Source organism: Cariama cristata, unplaced genomic scaffold (genome assembly GCF_000690535.1).
Source record: "Cariama cristata isolate BGI_N322 unplaced genomic scaffold, ASM69053v1 scaffold13903, whole genome shotgun sequence".
NCBI classification, from domain to species: domain Eukaryota; kingdom Metazoa; phylum Chordata; class Aves; order Cariamiformes; family Cariamidae; genus Cariama; species Cariama cristata.
The window spans coordinates 23,363-36,815 of NW_009606748.1; the positions used below are offsets into that span (position 1 = coordinate 23,363).

At 42.0% G+C, this 13,453-nt stretch overlaps 1 protein-coding gene across 1 annotated transcript in view; it reads left to right on the forward strand.

The window, feature by feature from the left end:
• Positions 1-233: 233 nt before the first annotated feature.
• Positions 234-13,453, forward strand: part of LOC104158757 (4-aminobutyrate aminotransferase, mitochondrial-like) — a gene marked incomplete at its 3' end in the record, with an annotated part of 25,560 nt that continues 12,340 nt past the window's right edge. The window contains exons 1-2 of the mRNA XM_009696486.1: positions 234-339; positions 13,065-13,162. Of these exons, the coding sequence (XP_009694788.1) occupies positions 270-339; positions 13,065-13,162 (168 nt within the window). The remainder of the gene's footprint in view (positions 340-13,064; positions 13,163-13,453) is intronic.

Genomic DNA, 13,453 nt, shown 5'->3' on the forward strand with positions numbered 1-13,453 from the left:
TAGCCTAGAAGTCGTTTGCCTCAGCAAGACCGAGCATCAGACTTGGGTCTCAATCCTGAGACTGCTCTGAACGTCAGCACTAATCCATCAAATCATACTTTCAGTTTCTTTGGTTTGAAATTAGTGAAAGGGGAAATTGAAGTGAATGACACAGTAATAGTGGCTGCATCCATAGGGACATGAGTAAGTGTTTGCTTTTCTTTTTTTCAGAACATCAGCCAGAAAGAAATCTCTCAAGATTGAGTCTTTTTGAGTAAAGAGAAGATAAAATGGCATCAATGTTGCTTAGTCGACAGCTGACCTGTTGCCTGCAGCAAAACTCCAGACTGCTTGTATGTGGTAAGTGGTTTTTTTGTATTTTCTTGGTTTGTATTTGGTAAGCGTTCGCTTTATGCTAGTGAACAAAATTCCAGTTTGAACATTGCTGGGGTTTGTCTGGTGATCTTGAATCATTCAACTTGAAGAATATGATGTTCTGCATCTTGGATAACGATGCAGTTCCAGTCCAGAAGTGGCCCACAAAGGTGCTGTGCATTTTTGTGTTTTTTATTCTGCAAACAAGAGCTCATTTAGTTAATAGTTTGCGCTGTAAACATGCTAACTGAAACAAAGCTTTTCAGCCCTTGGAACTCTGCTCTTACTTTGTGGTGCTACACAGTGCAGAGATTAAACAATCATCCATCAAAGTGGGCCGTTTTTTGTCTTTGTGCAATGTAGCATGAGCATGCCCGTCTTTCCTTGTGGAGAGGTTTTGTGTGACAGACGTGAAGAGGTGGCCCTCACTGGGGATGTGTATTTCTGCCTGGCGTTAGCTCTAGCGTGAAATAAAAATCTACCACACGGCATCAAACTACTTTCTCCTGAGTGTATAACGGCAAGTTGTTGCTTGGCCCCAACTTATGATTTAGCATGTGTTTATTAAACCTGCAGTCTCTGTGAGATAGATATAAAAACTAAATCTCTGTTGGCTTTGTTGGACAGAGCAGTGTAGAATCTAAGATCTGGCATCCATTTTGTGTGCTGTTATACTGAATATAGTATGACTAAATGGCTTTTTCTGTGACTTCAATAAATATTAATGTCTCTTCTCTCCTCCAGCCCTTCTTCTGCATTGCCACTGTGCTCCTTCTGCCACTGCCAGGCAAACACAGAACTCTTCCATTTGCTCAGAAACTTAAACATGATCGATTTCCTTTTAAATAATACACTTTGGGGAGCAACTGACCTTTGGCTAAAGAACACAAAGTCTGGTCTTGTAACTATTGGAAAAGTATTAGGTCAGTGTTTCAGTACAGGGTGCGTGTCTATTTGTGGGAGTGACGCACTGATTATCTGCGCTGTGCGGGAGCAGGGATCGTTTGGTCAATAGTGGACAATGGAAAGTGCTTGCAGCAACCAGGCCTTCGTTAGTTGTCCGTCCTTTGAACTAATCTGTCAGGTCGGTGTCACTTAATGCTTCCCGTCCCTCCCAGTGTCTTGCACGCTTCTGTGCTGCTTCCCAGCCACCAAGACAAATACATTGCAGCTGTGCAAGGCACTTGAGGTCACTGGAGGGCAGGTGCACTAATGCACTCTTCTTTCTCACCGTTGTAATGAGGGGCTGTAGATCTTCGATAGGAAAGAAAGTAACTTCAGACTCCATTAATCCATCCTTGCTTTCAGGAAACTTATAAGCGGGAAAAACATGCTAAAATATTGAAGCAAAGAACAGAGGGCCTTGGCTGCGGGTTGTATAACAGACCTGTGGCCTTTGGGACTGAATGCTTTGTGTGTGTGTCCAGAGATTAGAAAAGATGAAGCAAGAGGAGAACCCCTCACCAGAAGGAACTATATCCTGGCAGGATTTTAGCCTGCAACATTCCCGGCTGACTGAATAGGCCGGAGGCTCTGACACTTGTAGCAAGAATTGGAACTCCAGGCCATTTTTCCGGTGAGTGCAAGCTAAGGTTGCGGTGCCACGGCTCTCTACTGGCTGTTAGGGAAATGCTGAGGGCGATGTCCAGGAGCGCTCTGCTCCAGAGCGCTCTCCTCCAAGGTATTTTTGAGCACTCAAATTCAGAGCTTTCCAGCCTAAAAAAAGAGTCTTGTACATTACTCCCACAAAATCCTGCGGTGCCATTTGGTCTATGAATTTTTTTCTGTGGGTACTGAAATGTCAGGGTTTGCAAAGGGGGGATGGAGGTGGAGAGGAGGAGAGAATAGATTGTCTCTTGGTAGAAGTCTCTACATCTGTGGGCTGCCATGTTTCAGTAATGTGTGTGCATTAAGCGCGATAATCCTGTTCAGCTTGAAACTATGATAAAAACTCTTTATTTACAGAAAGAGATTTTTTCCGTCCTTGATTATTTCTGATTTTTAAAGCAAATGTGGAAGTTACCATTGTGCTGGCCCTGAGCATAAAATAAACTGGTTCCTGACAAAAAAGGGGCATGTGGAAAGGAAGGATGTTGGCAAGTTTGCATTCAATGCAGCAAAGAATTACATGCACATTCACTGTTGTAAAACACATGGGAACAAAAGTAACTAAGCTTTACATTAGTCAAAATATTTATAGGAACTTTTTCTCTAGTTGTATGTGGGGGATAGTGTTTAATTTTAATTAAGATGGATTCCAAGCCCTCAGTCTTCTAAGGAGCGTGGGACAAGAGATAAGAATCTGGTTGGAGAATCTTTTTTACTTAATCATTGCTTGTAGTGTTCTCATTACTAACACGGTGCTAGCCCATGGCAAGCTAACTAGAAAGGGAAAATGAAATTCATTTAAGTTGATCAAAATGCAAAAGCTAAGCAAAACATATGAAAGTAATATGCAGTAAAAATTTTCCCCCAAAATCTGAAGTCTGTAAGTATTTGGAGTCCTTACACCTTCCTTAAAAATAAACGCTAATCAGATATGGATTTATTTTTCCTTATGTATTTGATCTACTTGATAGTTTGGCCTCGAAGATAAAGTTCACTGGAATTTGAAGGGTGACTGAAGAATGACAGTAGACTGACTAGCTAGCCTAATCTTTTTTTACAAAGACTCCTGTATTGTGCTGTCAGTACAGTAACAGCCAGGCAAATCCAGGAGAGGCAGCTGATGTTGGAGAAATGGCAACGTGCCTCGGTGTTATGTCTTACCTGAACTGAGTTTGATTGCTACTGTCAGCCCAGTGTGCTGCAAGGTGGTCACAACTGATAGTCCGAATGCAAATACTTATTCCACTTTGTGCCAGCTCTGGTTTTATCAGCTGTGCTGCTGTAGTAGGAAAGCTGTTCCATTTCCATGCTTTGGAGGCAGATGAAGATGCAGTTAGTTGTTAGCTGGTAGGGTAGTGCCATAATTATGAGGACAGGCTGGGACTCTGTTGTGGTTTAACCCCAGCTGGCAACTAAGTACCATGCAACCACTTGTCCACTCCTCCGCCCCTAGCTCCATCCCTGTGGGATGGGGAAGAGAATACGAAAAAAAGGTAAAAGCCATGGGTTGAGATAAGAACAGTTTAATAATTGAAATAAAAGAAAATATAATAATAATAATTGTAATGAAAAGAGAGAAGAACAAAAAGAGAGAGAAATAAAACCCAAGAAAGCCATGTTTTATTGTCTTTCATAATACAGTTGCTTACCACCCGCTGACTGATGCCCATCCCGTCCCCGAGCAGCGATCGGCCCCTCCCAGCCAACTCCCCCAGTTTCTATACTTGACACTCTATGGCATGGAACATCCCTTTGGTTGGTTGGGGTCAGCTGCCCTGGCCATGCTCCCTCCCAGCTTCTTGTGCACCTCCTGGCTGGCAGAGCATGGGAAACTGAAAAGTCCTTGGCTTAGAGTAAGCACTGCTTAGTAACAGCTGAAACATCAGTGTGTTATCAGCATTATTCTCATATTAAATTCAAAACACAGCACTGTACAGCTATTAGGAAGAAAATTAATTCCACCCCAGCCAAAACCAGGACAGACTCCAGAGATCTAGGTTCAGTTTTCTACTGATTACCCTACAGGGTTGAATTTGTCTTTGAATCTTGAACTGGAAAGCATGCCGAAAGGTCAGTCCTTCTGCCTTAAGGTAGCATCAGTTTGCATTAGTGCATGCCCAAGCCCTTCTAGGATTCTAACCTGTTTTTAAAGGCTCCCAGCAGTGCGGCTTCTGCAGCCTCCCCAGGCAATGTGCTGTACTGCTGAATTGACCTTACCTTTGAAACTTTTTTCAAATATTTAACCTAAGTTTCAAAACAGGAAAAAAATCAAATCCTTAAAATTTGTCCTACCCTCAAAGGACCTGGAAACTGGAATGTTTATTTTTTCTTTGCAACAGCCTTTTATGTATTTAAAAGCTCTTACCTCCCCCAAGACCTCGTACTTTTTTCTCAACTGGTCTAAATACTGTTTCAGTCTCTCCTCATAGGTCCAGTTTTTCTCCTTCAGATTCTCTGCACTTTTATTGCAGTGCCCTAAATGGACTAACTGTCATTGAGGCTGCACTGTACCTATCTCAGTCTGTTTCTCATCTCTCTACAGGGGATAATAATGTTTCTCTCATAGGTGTACTGCAGTGAAGTCTGAGAAATGCTTATATTAATTATTGACTTGTCCCTGTCACAGATCCTGGAGAGAGGTTGGAAAGCCTTGAGAAAGATTTACTCTCAGTCCTACTGTTGTCTCCAGTATTAATCCTTGCTAAGACTTTTTACTTTTTTTATTCAGTTTGTACGTTAGGAGCTTCCCTAGGAAATCGGAGAGAACAGCCTGGATATGTGTGGGAGAAGCAAGGATCAATTCCCATCTCTGGATTACAGTCCACAGACTTGAGGTCAGCTTCGGCTGATGCCCTGGGAACTGGCCGTTGATGAGTCTGGAGTGTAACCTCTCCCACTGCAATGAGGAACCTTTACTTTTCTGTCTGATCAAAAGTTCCCACAGAAAGCTGAGATACATAAAAATGTTCATATAAAAATCTGTTGTTGGAAGGAGGCTCTGTTACAAGGCTAAGTTTGGACTTCAGTTCTCAGTTCCTTGAGTGAATGTAAGGCCTTTGATGTTCCTGTCTAATTTTCTTGTTCTTTCTGTGTCGCAAAGGGTGGCTGTGGCAATGCTGGCTGTGTTTTCCCACCTGGGTGTTCCTTGTGGCCGTTCATGTCTAGAGGTGTCCTGATCAGCTCTCGTAGCTGTTACTCTGGTCTGTTGTACTGCAAATGAGGAAGGATGTTATGACTGATTCAGATCACAAGATCTACAAGAAAACCTGCAGTTGGATGTTCCTGTAACTCTGCTGAAGAGTTGATTTGGGATTATGCTGTGATGAGGAGGGGGAACTGTTCTTACTCTTTCTATAGGAGCTTCCACTTCTGTATGGCCTGTTTGGTATCAGATTTTTTCTTCATCTTTGGAGAATCCTGTTCCAATAAAATCTCCAGTGTGTATGTGGGAGTACTGAAACACAGACAATCTCATGTGGAAGAGCTTCTGATCTTACAGTGTAAGCACACTGTAAATAGCAATCTTGGTTTTCACAATATTATGCAATAGCCATGTTCGTTTTCCAAACATCTCTATCTAGCCTGGCCTTTTGCCATTCCATTTTGAGATCTGTTAGTAACAGATTCTACTTGCAACACCTAAAAGAGGACTTCGGGGAAATTGCAGTCCTCCTACTTTTGGCTGTTAGGGCCTCCACACTCTAAAAATTCTGTCTGGAAAGTGATTTGATAGACACCAGGGAGTGGAAGTTAAAGGCATGTAAGGGAGATTGCCTTTCTGTGCTTGCACAGGGCAGCAGTGCTATGGCACATGTGATGTGCCTCCTTGGGGACTGGAGAGCTTTTGCTCCAGCAAAACATTGCATTTGAGAGATCTGGTATGCCAGCACTTATTTTCACCTATCTTCTTTTTTTTTTCCTTGGGGTAGTTCCTTCTCTTAATTACACTGATGTAATTTTAGTACCTCCAGTGGGATTTCTCCCAGGTAATATCCAGTTGTTGTACACTCAGGAACTGGTTTTATATGAGTGTTATTGGTAGTCAAACATATCAGAGGTTTAAGCACTTTCTTTCTAGCCCTGTGTTGAACCTAGCTCTTGCTAGCAGAGATCCCTATATAGCACAGAAGCCTGCTAACCGTAGCGGTCTTTGTGACAACCAACATCACAAGATGTTAGAAGGGTGTACTTACATGAATTATGTTGCTATAGCAATATGGTACTTTGTTAAAAATTGCTGACAGAGACACCTGGTGAGTGATGAGAGTAGCATAGAAAAGAGAAGTTGGAAAATGAGCTTTTCTGTCTGCTAGCAAATTACGACATCCTGTTAGATGAAAAGGAAGGATGTGATAATTTGCTCATGTTACTCAAGTGTTTAGAAAAACAATGTGTGTTGCATAGGGCTTTGAGAAGTCTGCAAGAAGTAAGAAAAGTAGAATTTAACTTACTGTACCCACCCTCTTTAAATGGGATGGGTAGAAAATTCTCTGCAAATCATCCAGCCGATATCCTCTCTGATAATTAGGTTCATTAATAGTACATACATTTGTTTTTTCACTTTAGCCATGATGTGATGAGACAGCTTTGTTTACCAGGGAGAAAAAGGTGCTGTTCTCGGTCATATTGGCTAAATGTAATTTAAGAGCTTTCCTAATGCTGCTTCAGAGACGGACAGTCTGCTGTAGCCCATTCCTCTACACACTTTTACAATGAGACCTGAGGTCATGTCATTTGGTCTTGTTCTGAAGTTAAGCTAATGTCCTGGCTGTGACTCAGACAGGACCATTTCTCCTTTCAGTAGATTTTCCTTCAGTTAAGTTTCTTCTAAGTAACTGCGCTTTCTGAAGTTGACTGCATGTTTTTCAGACAGTGGCTGCTTTTAGAATTGATAACGCTTGATGTTTGTAGTTGTTTACCAAGGTAACAGTGGGATTGGTATGCAGAAAGGCACATGTTTGTACTTATTCCTGTGGGAACCAAGGTCACTACTGGCTCTCTTATGGTCCACAAGTGAAAAGGTGGAGAAGGGTTGCACCTACAGGAAAGTGTGAACATGAAAGGTGACCACAAACTGACTAATGAAGTATTCTATCCCATCCATGTCGTACTCAGTATAAAGCTAAAGGATCATGGGGATCAGGCCTTCTTCTTTCATGGCCAGTATCGTTGTAGGACTCTGCTCATTCTCCTGCCTCTGATCCCAATCCATGCATTCCTGAATCGGGTTCCCGTCTGCTGCGGAGTCCAGTCCAGGACATCCCGGCATCCACTCTGCTGCATCAGCAGTGCAAGCCACTGCAGCTTGCCATTCCCTGATCATCATTGGGAAGCTCAATATTGGTTTTGTATATTTTTATTTCTATTATTAGTCATATTTACATGAATATTATTATACTCTTTTTCATTGTTATTGTTTTATTAAAGTTGTTTTAATTTTTCAACCCATAAGTCTCTCTCCCTTTTCTCCTCTCCTTCCCCTTCTGGGGCAGGAAGGGGTTCATAGAGAGCATCTGTTGTCCACTTTAATTGCCAGCCCAGCCTTAAACAGTGACAAATAACACAAGAAACCCTTTTTCTATTGCAGTTTGATCATAGACCTCAACAGAAGGTCAGTGGATTGACTTGGTCCATTGGCTCAAGAGCATAACTATAATTAAACATCTAGGTACTGATTTGCATACAAGTTAGTGTAATATGAATTTAAGAATATTAACATATTATTATATTGTTTAAAAAAGAAATCTGTGAGGATGTTTAGACCAATAATATGTTTTTCGTTGAGCTTCTGTCTTTTGTTTTGAAGAAATTTTAAAATAAAAAAGCCACACAGCCTGCATGGAGGAGTTAGAGCAGTACGGGTACATCAGTATCAACAGTGACAGGGTATCATGTGCATATGCTGTCAGTTTATCAGTGATGAAGTCATAATAAACATACACATTGTGGAGATTTGTTGGAGAGTTTCAGCTTCCCCATTTGGGGAAAAAGGGGTCTCACTTGACCTATGTGGCATTTTCTGTATTCTAGATCTTTTATTACAAAGGTAATGTGTTAGTTCACTGAAGGGCCAGCCACCAGGGATTCTTAATTCTTGAAAATACCTTGCTTGGACATAGGGAGAGTCTCAGTTTTGATCTGTCCCATCTCTACTGTCTTTTGGAGAGGCAAAGCGCAGTGTTCAAGACCTGACGTGCAGACGTCTAAACTCATAAGTATCAGATTGGAGTAGCTTGAGTTACAGGGTGACTTCAGGTTTTCTGTTGCAGGGTAAGTTGATATTAAAAAGTCAAACAGGAATAATTTGGGCTAAGTTGTAAAGTACACTGAGTACCTTCATGACAGAAACGGCAGCTGAGCAGAGCATGCTGCAGTTTACTAGGGGATGAAACACTACAGTGAGTGATTGGATTTATTTACATTTACTTGCATCATTAGGAGAATGTGATACTGATACTGGGGGTGAGGGGGGGGAGCAAGCGAGACAGAGCATGGCCTCTGGGCTGAAATCCTTCCTGAGGCAAAACAAAGCAAATATTGACACGGCCATCCATCACACAGTGTCCAAGTGCTTGGAAAAGCCTTTGCAAGAGAGCAAGCCGCCTCCTAGAGCTGTGCTCTTTGTGCAAGGCCTCGGGTGCCTGGAAGCAAGAGGCAGCACCCGTGCCCTGCGGTTATTTGGGGCCCGGAGGACAAAGCATTGCAGAATATTCAGAGCGAGGGATGCCAAAAAGCTGGTGAGTCTTCATGAAGGGGGTGGCCAGACCATCTTTCACCAGGGCTCTGTCGTCGGCGCCTTTTGAGAGCGGTCTGAGCTCCAAGCGTTGCCTGTGCGATAAGGGTAGGCTGTGAGACTGTAACGGAACGGCCGTCTGCAGGGGAGCAGGGCTGAGGCAATAGCCTTCTCTTCGTTAAACTCTGCAGCGTTAAGCTGAGCCGGAGTCCTTAGCTAGTAAAAACTGCTGTGCTTCCTTCCATTTCATTTTCAGAAGCATTTGGACAGGACCCTGGGCACTGAGGGAGCATCAGGCTTCAAAAGTCTTCAGCCATGTGGCAATAGGACAGTTTTTCTTGCTGTTAAGATGCTCTTAGATGAGGAGGACTCTTTCCTTGTGAGTGCCGGTGACTTGCACAACCGGTGTATGCCAATACCAGTCACGCAGAGACTGAGCTCTTCGCAGGAGCCAGCTATTTAGACTATCATCAAAATTTCTGATCAGAGTCCCAATTTACTTGAATAAGAGTAGGGAATTAAAAAAAAGAGTTAAAAGAGGGGAAGCAGGGGAACCATGTTTTTGTGTCCTTAAAATTTGGGTTGTTTTGTTTATTTTTAACCAACCCTGTGAACAAGTATGCCTATCTGATGAGTAGTGAAGTGGGCTATTTGGAATAAATCTGTTGACCTTGCTAGAAATTGTGTGAGTATGTGCCAATCATTTATGTTACACTCTCAAAGGGAGAAGAGCTTCATTAAAAAATAAAAAGTTTGAGGATTAACTCTACTTTGGGTTTAGCTTTTGCTATCAAAGGCTTTGTTAGTATGTTGAGGTTTTGTTTTTTTGAGGGTTTTATTCTAACCTATATTCTTCATCCTCTACCTAAAGGGAAGAAAAAAACCCTCCACGTTTCAAAATCCTTTGATCCCGTAACACAGGGCATTTTCATTTTATTTATGGCAAACTATTCCTTCAAATTCAAACCATAGCATTTGCCTGAGCTAGGAGGTGGAACAACTCTTTGGCAAGTGTAAGGATCAATAAATCAGTATAGCTGCCATTATACTGACATTAATAAAATGAGACACTCCGTGATAGCCTGAAAACAAGTATATAACATTAAATTTGTATCGGTGATGAATCAGCCTAGAAATCACTTGCTTGTAGGGCCTGATGACGTGTAGCATACTTCAGGAGATAACAAGCAAATGAAGTGAAACCTGTCACTTGTGTCACTCATTTTTTAGATGGCTGTCGTTCGCAGACATTGAAAATGATTGTGGTTTGGTGAAGCTGCTCCTGAAGCTGTTGTTTAAAAAAAATAATGTCTGACAAATTGACCAACATCACTAATTTGATAAAAATTATCTTTAAATCAACTCTTCTTCTGGGAAGACCTGTATGTTTTAGTTTCACTTGACCAATGTTTGCTGTATATGAAAACCTGTGTGTTGGTAGACACAAGCTATGCCAGCGTGAATTAGTGCAGCACTGCACAGCAAAGTACCGCTTGTTTTTAATCACTCATGTGTGCCCTTAGCAAATATCGAATTCAACATACCTATGCAAAAGAGGCTGTGGCATAAAGAGTAGCAAAAAGATGATGATGAGCTACGAAGCAGGCTGACCAGTTTTGGTCTGTCTTTGTTACACAGCCTGGCTGATGGAAGCAACCTCCTCTTGACTTGTGGTGTTAAACAAGTTTGGACAACAGTAAAATATTCTCCAAATGAATTCCCTGTTGTGCAGCTCTGTAGATACGTGTGTTTTCACAGAGGAGACTGTGCCCTTTGCAATATCCACAACAGAACTTCCTTAGAGAAATAATTAAATTTGTGCTTAATTTAGAATCCTCGTCTGTTAAAATATTTCACAGATTGTCCTTTAGGGAAGTGGAAGAGCAAAAATGTCGCCTACACCTTGCAGATGATGCCCAGGAAATCTTTGACTATTGGTCTCGGTTTTAGAGCCTGGCAGTCAGGCATCTTGCATGTTTGCGGGAGTGGCTTGGTTGTTAGCAGAAGAGGAAATCTTTCATCACTGGCCAAACATGCACATTTTTATGAGAACTCGGTTACAAAGACTAAGGAAGGCAGCGTGCCTGTGTAAGCTGCTGCTCCAGATGGGAGCACCTGGGAGAGGGATGGAGGGGATGCTGCAGCGTGGGGTCTCTGGCAGCAGAGCACCAGGCAGGGCTGGGGAGGAGGAGGAGGAGGAGCAGGACCACGCCTGTGAGTTGTACTTCACCTGTCTTAAATTCACAGCTGTGTCAAACGATTCCAGGTATGCTGCTGGGTCTATATCTTTCTTGTCACTGCTGACTACCGAAATGTCCTATGTATTCTGTGCCTCTCTTGGTGCTTTCCTCTTTGTCATATCAAGTAGCACCCAGAGCCTGGGGCCAGAGAGAGAAGAGGGCACAGGAGAAGGAGAAATGTTTGCTGCTGGTTTGTGCTGTGATCTCCATCAGGGATGAGCAGGGTGCACAAAAGGGTTAGTTTGGTCTCTCTTCCCCTTTTAGACTTCATACTGTGTCTACTAAATCTGCAGCTTTATTGTCTATGCATTGCGTAGCTTTTGATCTTTCATATGCATTAGCTTGCTTTTTTTTTCCAGTGGAGCAGTTGTCATGTGGTCTCCAATTTACATGAACACTAAACAGAATGACACAAAAATGAAGTGGCGTTGTAAGGAAACCTATTAATAGCTTTGCAGAGAGGCACTGACGCATCTCAGATATAAGAACTTGGAATTAAAGCTGAGGAGAATAGTCATCTTTGCAGACGTAAGTTTTCCCAAAATGAGCAGTGAAGTTAAATGCTTAGTTAGAGATGCTTTCAAAGGGCTGTGATTTTTCAGGTAAAGTTTCTCAAAGTCAGGCTTGCCTGAAACGTCTCAGCTTGGGCTGATGCAAACTGAGACAAAAGTTTCTAATCACTGTTGGGAATTTTGGCCAAATGGCTGTATTCAAAACACTGCCGAGCAGTGTCATAGTATACCTTCTGTTTTCCTTGGTAAATATTTGTTTTATTTGACAGGTGGTGTTTCCAAACAAAAACCTGGTTTTAGTATGTTTCTGAAACGAAACGCTGGCAGAGAGAGGTGGTTATGGATGGAAGCGCGGAGGGGCCAGTACTGCCTGGGATTCCCAGTGCTTTTTGCGTGGGTGGGTGCTGGCCTGCCTCCCCGTGCACCTCCCTTTCTGGACCTCTGCCAGGTTGGGGTGCACTGCATCGTTTATCTTCATTCTGGGCTATCCAAATTGCATCAACTTAAAAATGCCTATTGTAGACAAAGTAAGTTATGCCCTCATCTTCCGGATGTTGATCTGGTTCAACTGTGATATCCCTAAGTTAAGCATATTAAGATTAATTTGTTGTTGGTATCATGCTGGGTAGAGGCTTGCAGGTGCTCCATGAAAAAAATGTAATTAAGAACATTAGTTTAGTTCAATGCTTAACTGCAGTGTACAGAGCAAGCTCATAGTCTTTTGCTGGTCACCTTGGTAGAGCTCTTGAGTCCGTACTTCCTTTGCTGCAAATGTACAATTCCAGTATTATCCTATAATCCCCTTAATGGAATATATACATATTTGGAATATATGCTTACCAGAACGGTGTCTGTCTCATGAAGTATGCATAAACGGTGTATTTTGAAACAGTTACTTCAGAAATGGAAGCAGAGCCTGTTATTGATGAAGCACAGGAGGTTTTTGCCTTTTGGTTTCATCAAGATACCTAGTTTATTATGATTCCCCAATTACACACGTGGGTAAAGGAACAGCAAGGTCAGAGGCAGGACCAGAGGAAAAACTGTCTCTATTTTTGACCCAGATGTCAGAGCTGCACTGCAAGATGCTGGGTTCATGTGAGATTTTGGATTTATTTTAAACACAGCCAATTACCTTTCTGAGACAAATCTTTCCCAAACGGTGTTCTTTAAGCTATTGCAGAGCATCAGAGTGGTTTTTACCTGGGGATTCCATCAGGCTTTTCAGTTATTACTGATGGCGAACAAAACCATCTCTGCATAGGAGTGGGGAATTTACGGCAAAGGCTTGCTCAAGGCGTAATGGACTCAACAACAGAGATGGAAACAAATGTGCTTTTAGTCTTCCTGTTTTTTACAGTAGCATATGTCTCTGTTTCTCTAGGGTTGCCCTGTCATTTCACTTGGTGGTTTGTTTTTTATTTTTTAAAGCCACCTCAGTGATACTAGTTTTATTTTAACACTTGTCAAACATGAGATATTTAGTTCACTTTAGACAGTACAATGTAATAGGTCTCATCTGTCAAGTGTTCTCAGTCACGTAAGGTATGGATATTTATTCTGAGAGGAGAGCACAGAAAATATGGTCTGTGCTCAGGTTTTCATTATTTCTTACAGGACACAGATATATCAGCCAAGCTGCAGCTAAAATTGATGTGGATTTTGATTATGATGGACCTCTAATGAAGACAGAAGTTCCCGGACCACGGTCTAGAGTAAGTTCCCAAAGTATAGTAGCTTCTTTTTTTTTTTTCTTTAGCTGTGTTTAACTTGCTAGAAAACAAATTCATGTCAAACCTTAAATCTGATATGAATTAACATAATTTTGCAACAGTCTATGCCCACTTTTATCAAGATGCTGAGAATGAAAAGCTTATGAATGAAATGCGCCTCTCAGAGAGAGATCTGAATCTCAACTGCCAACTTCCCATATGAAGTAATTGAAAGCAAAAGAGCATCAGTTTGATGAAACATCTCATCAGGCTTGGTTACTTGTGCTCCTGCTG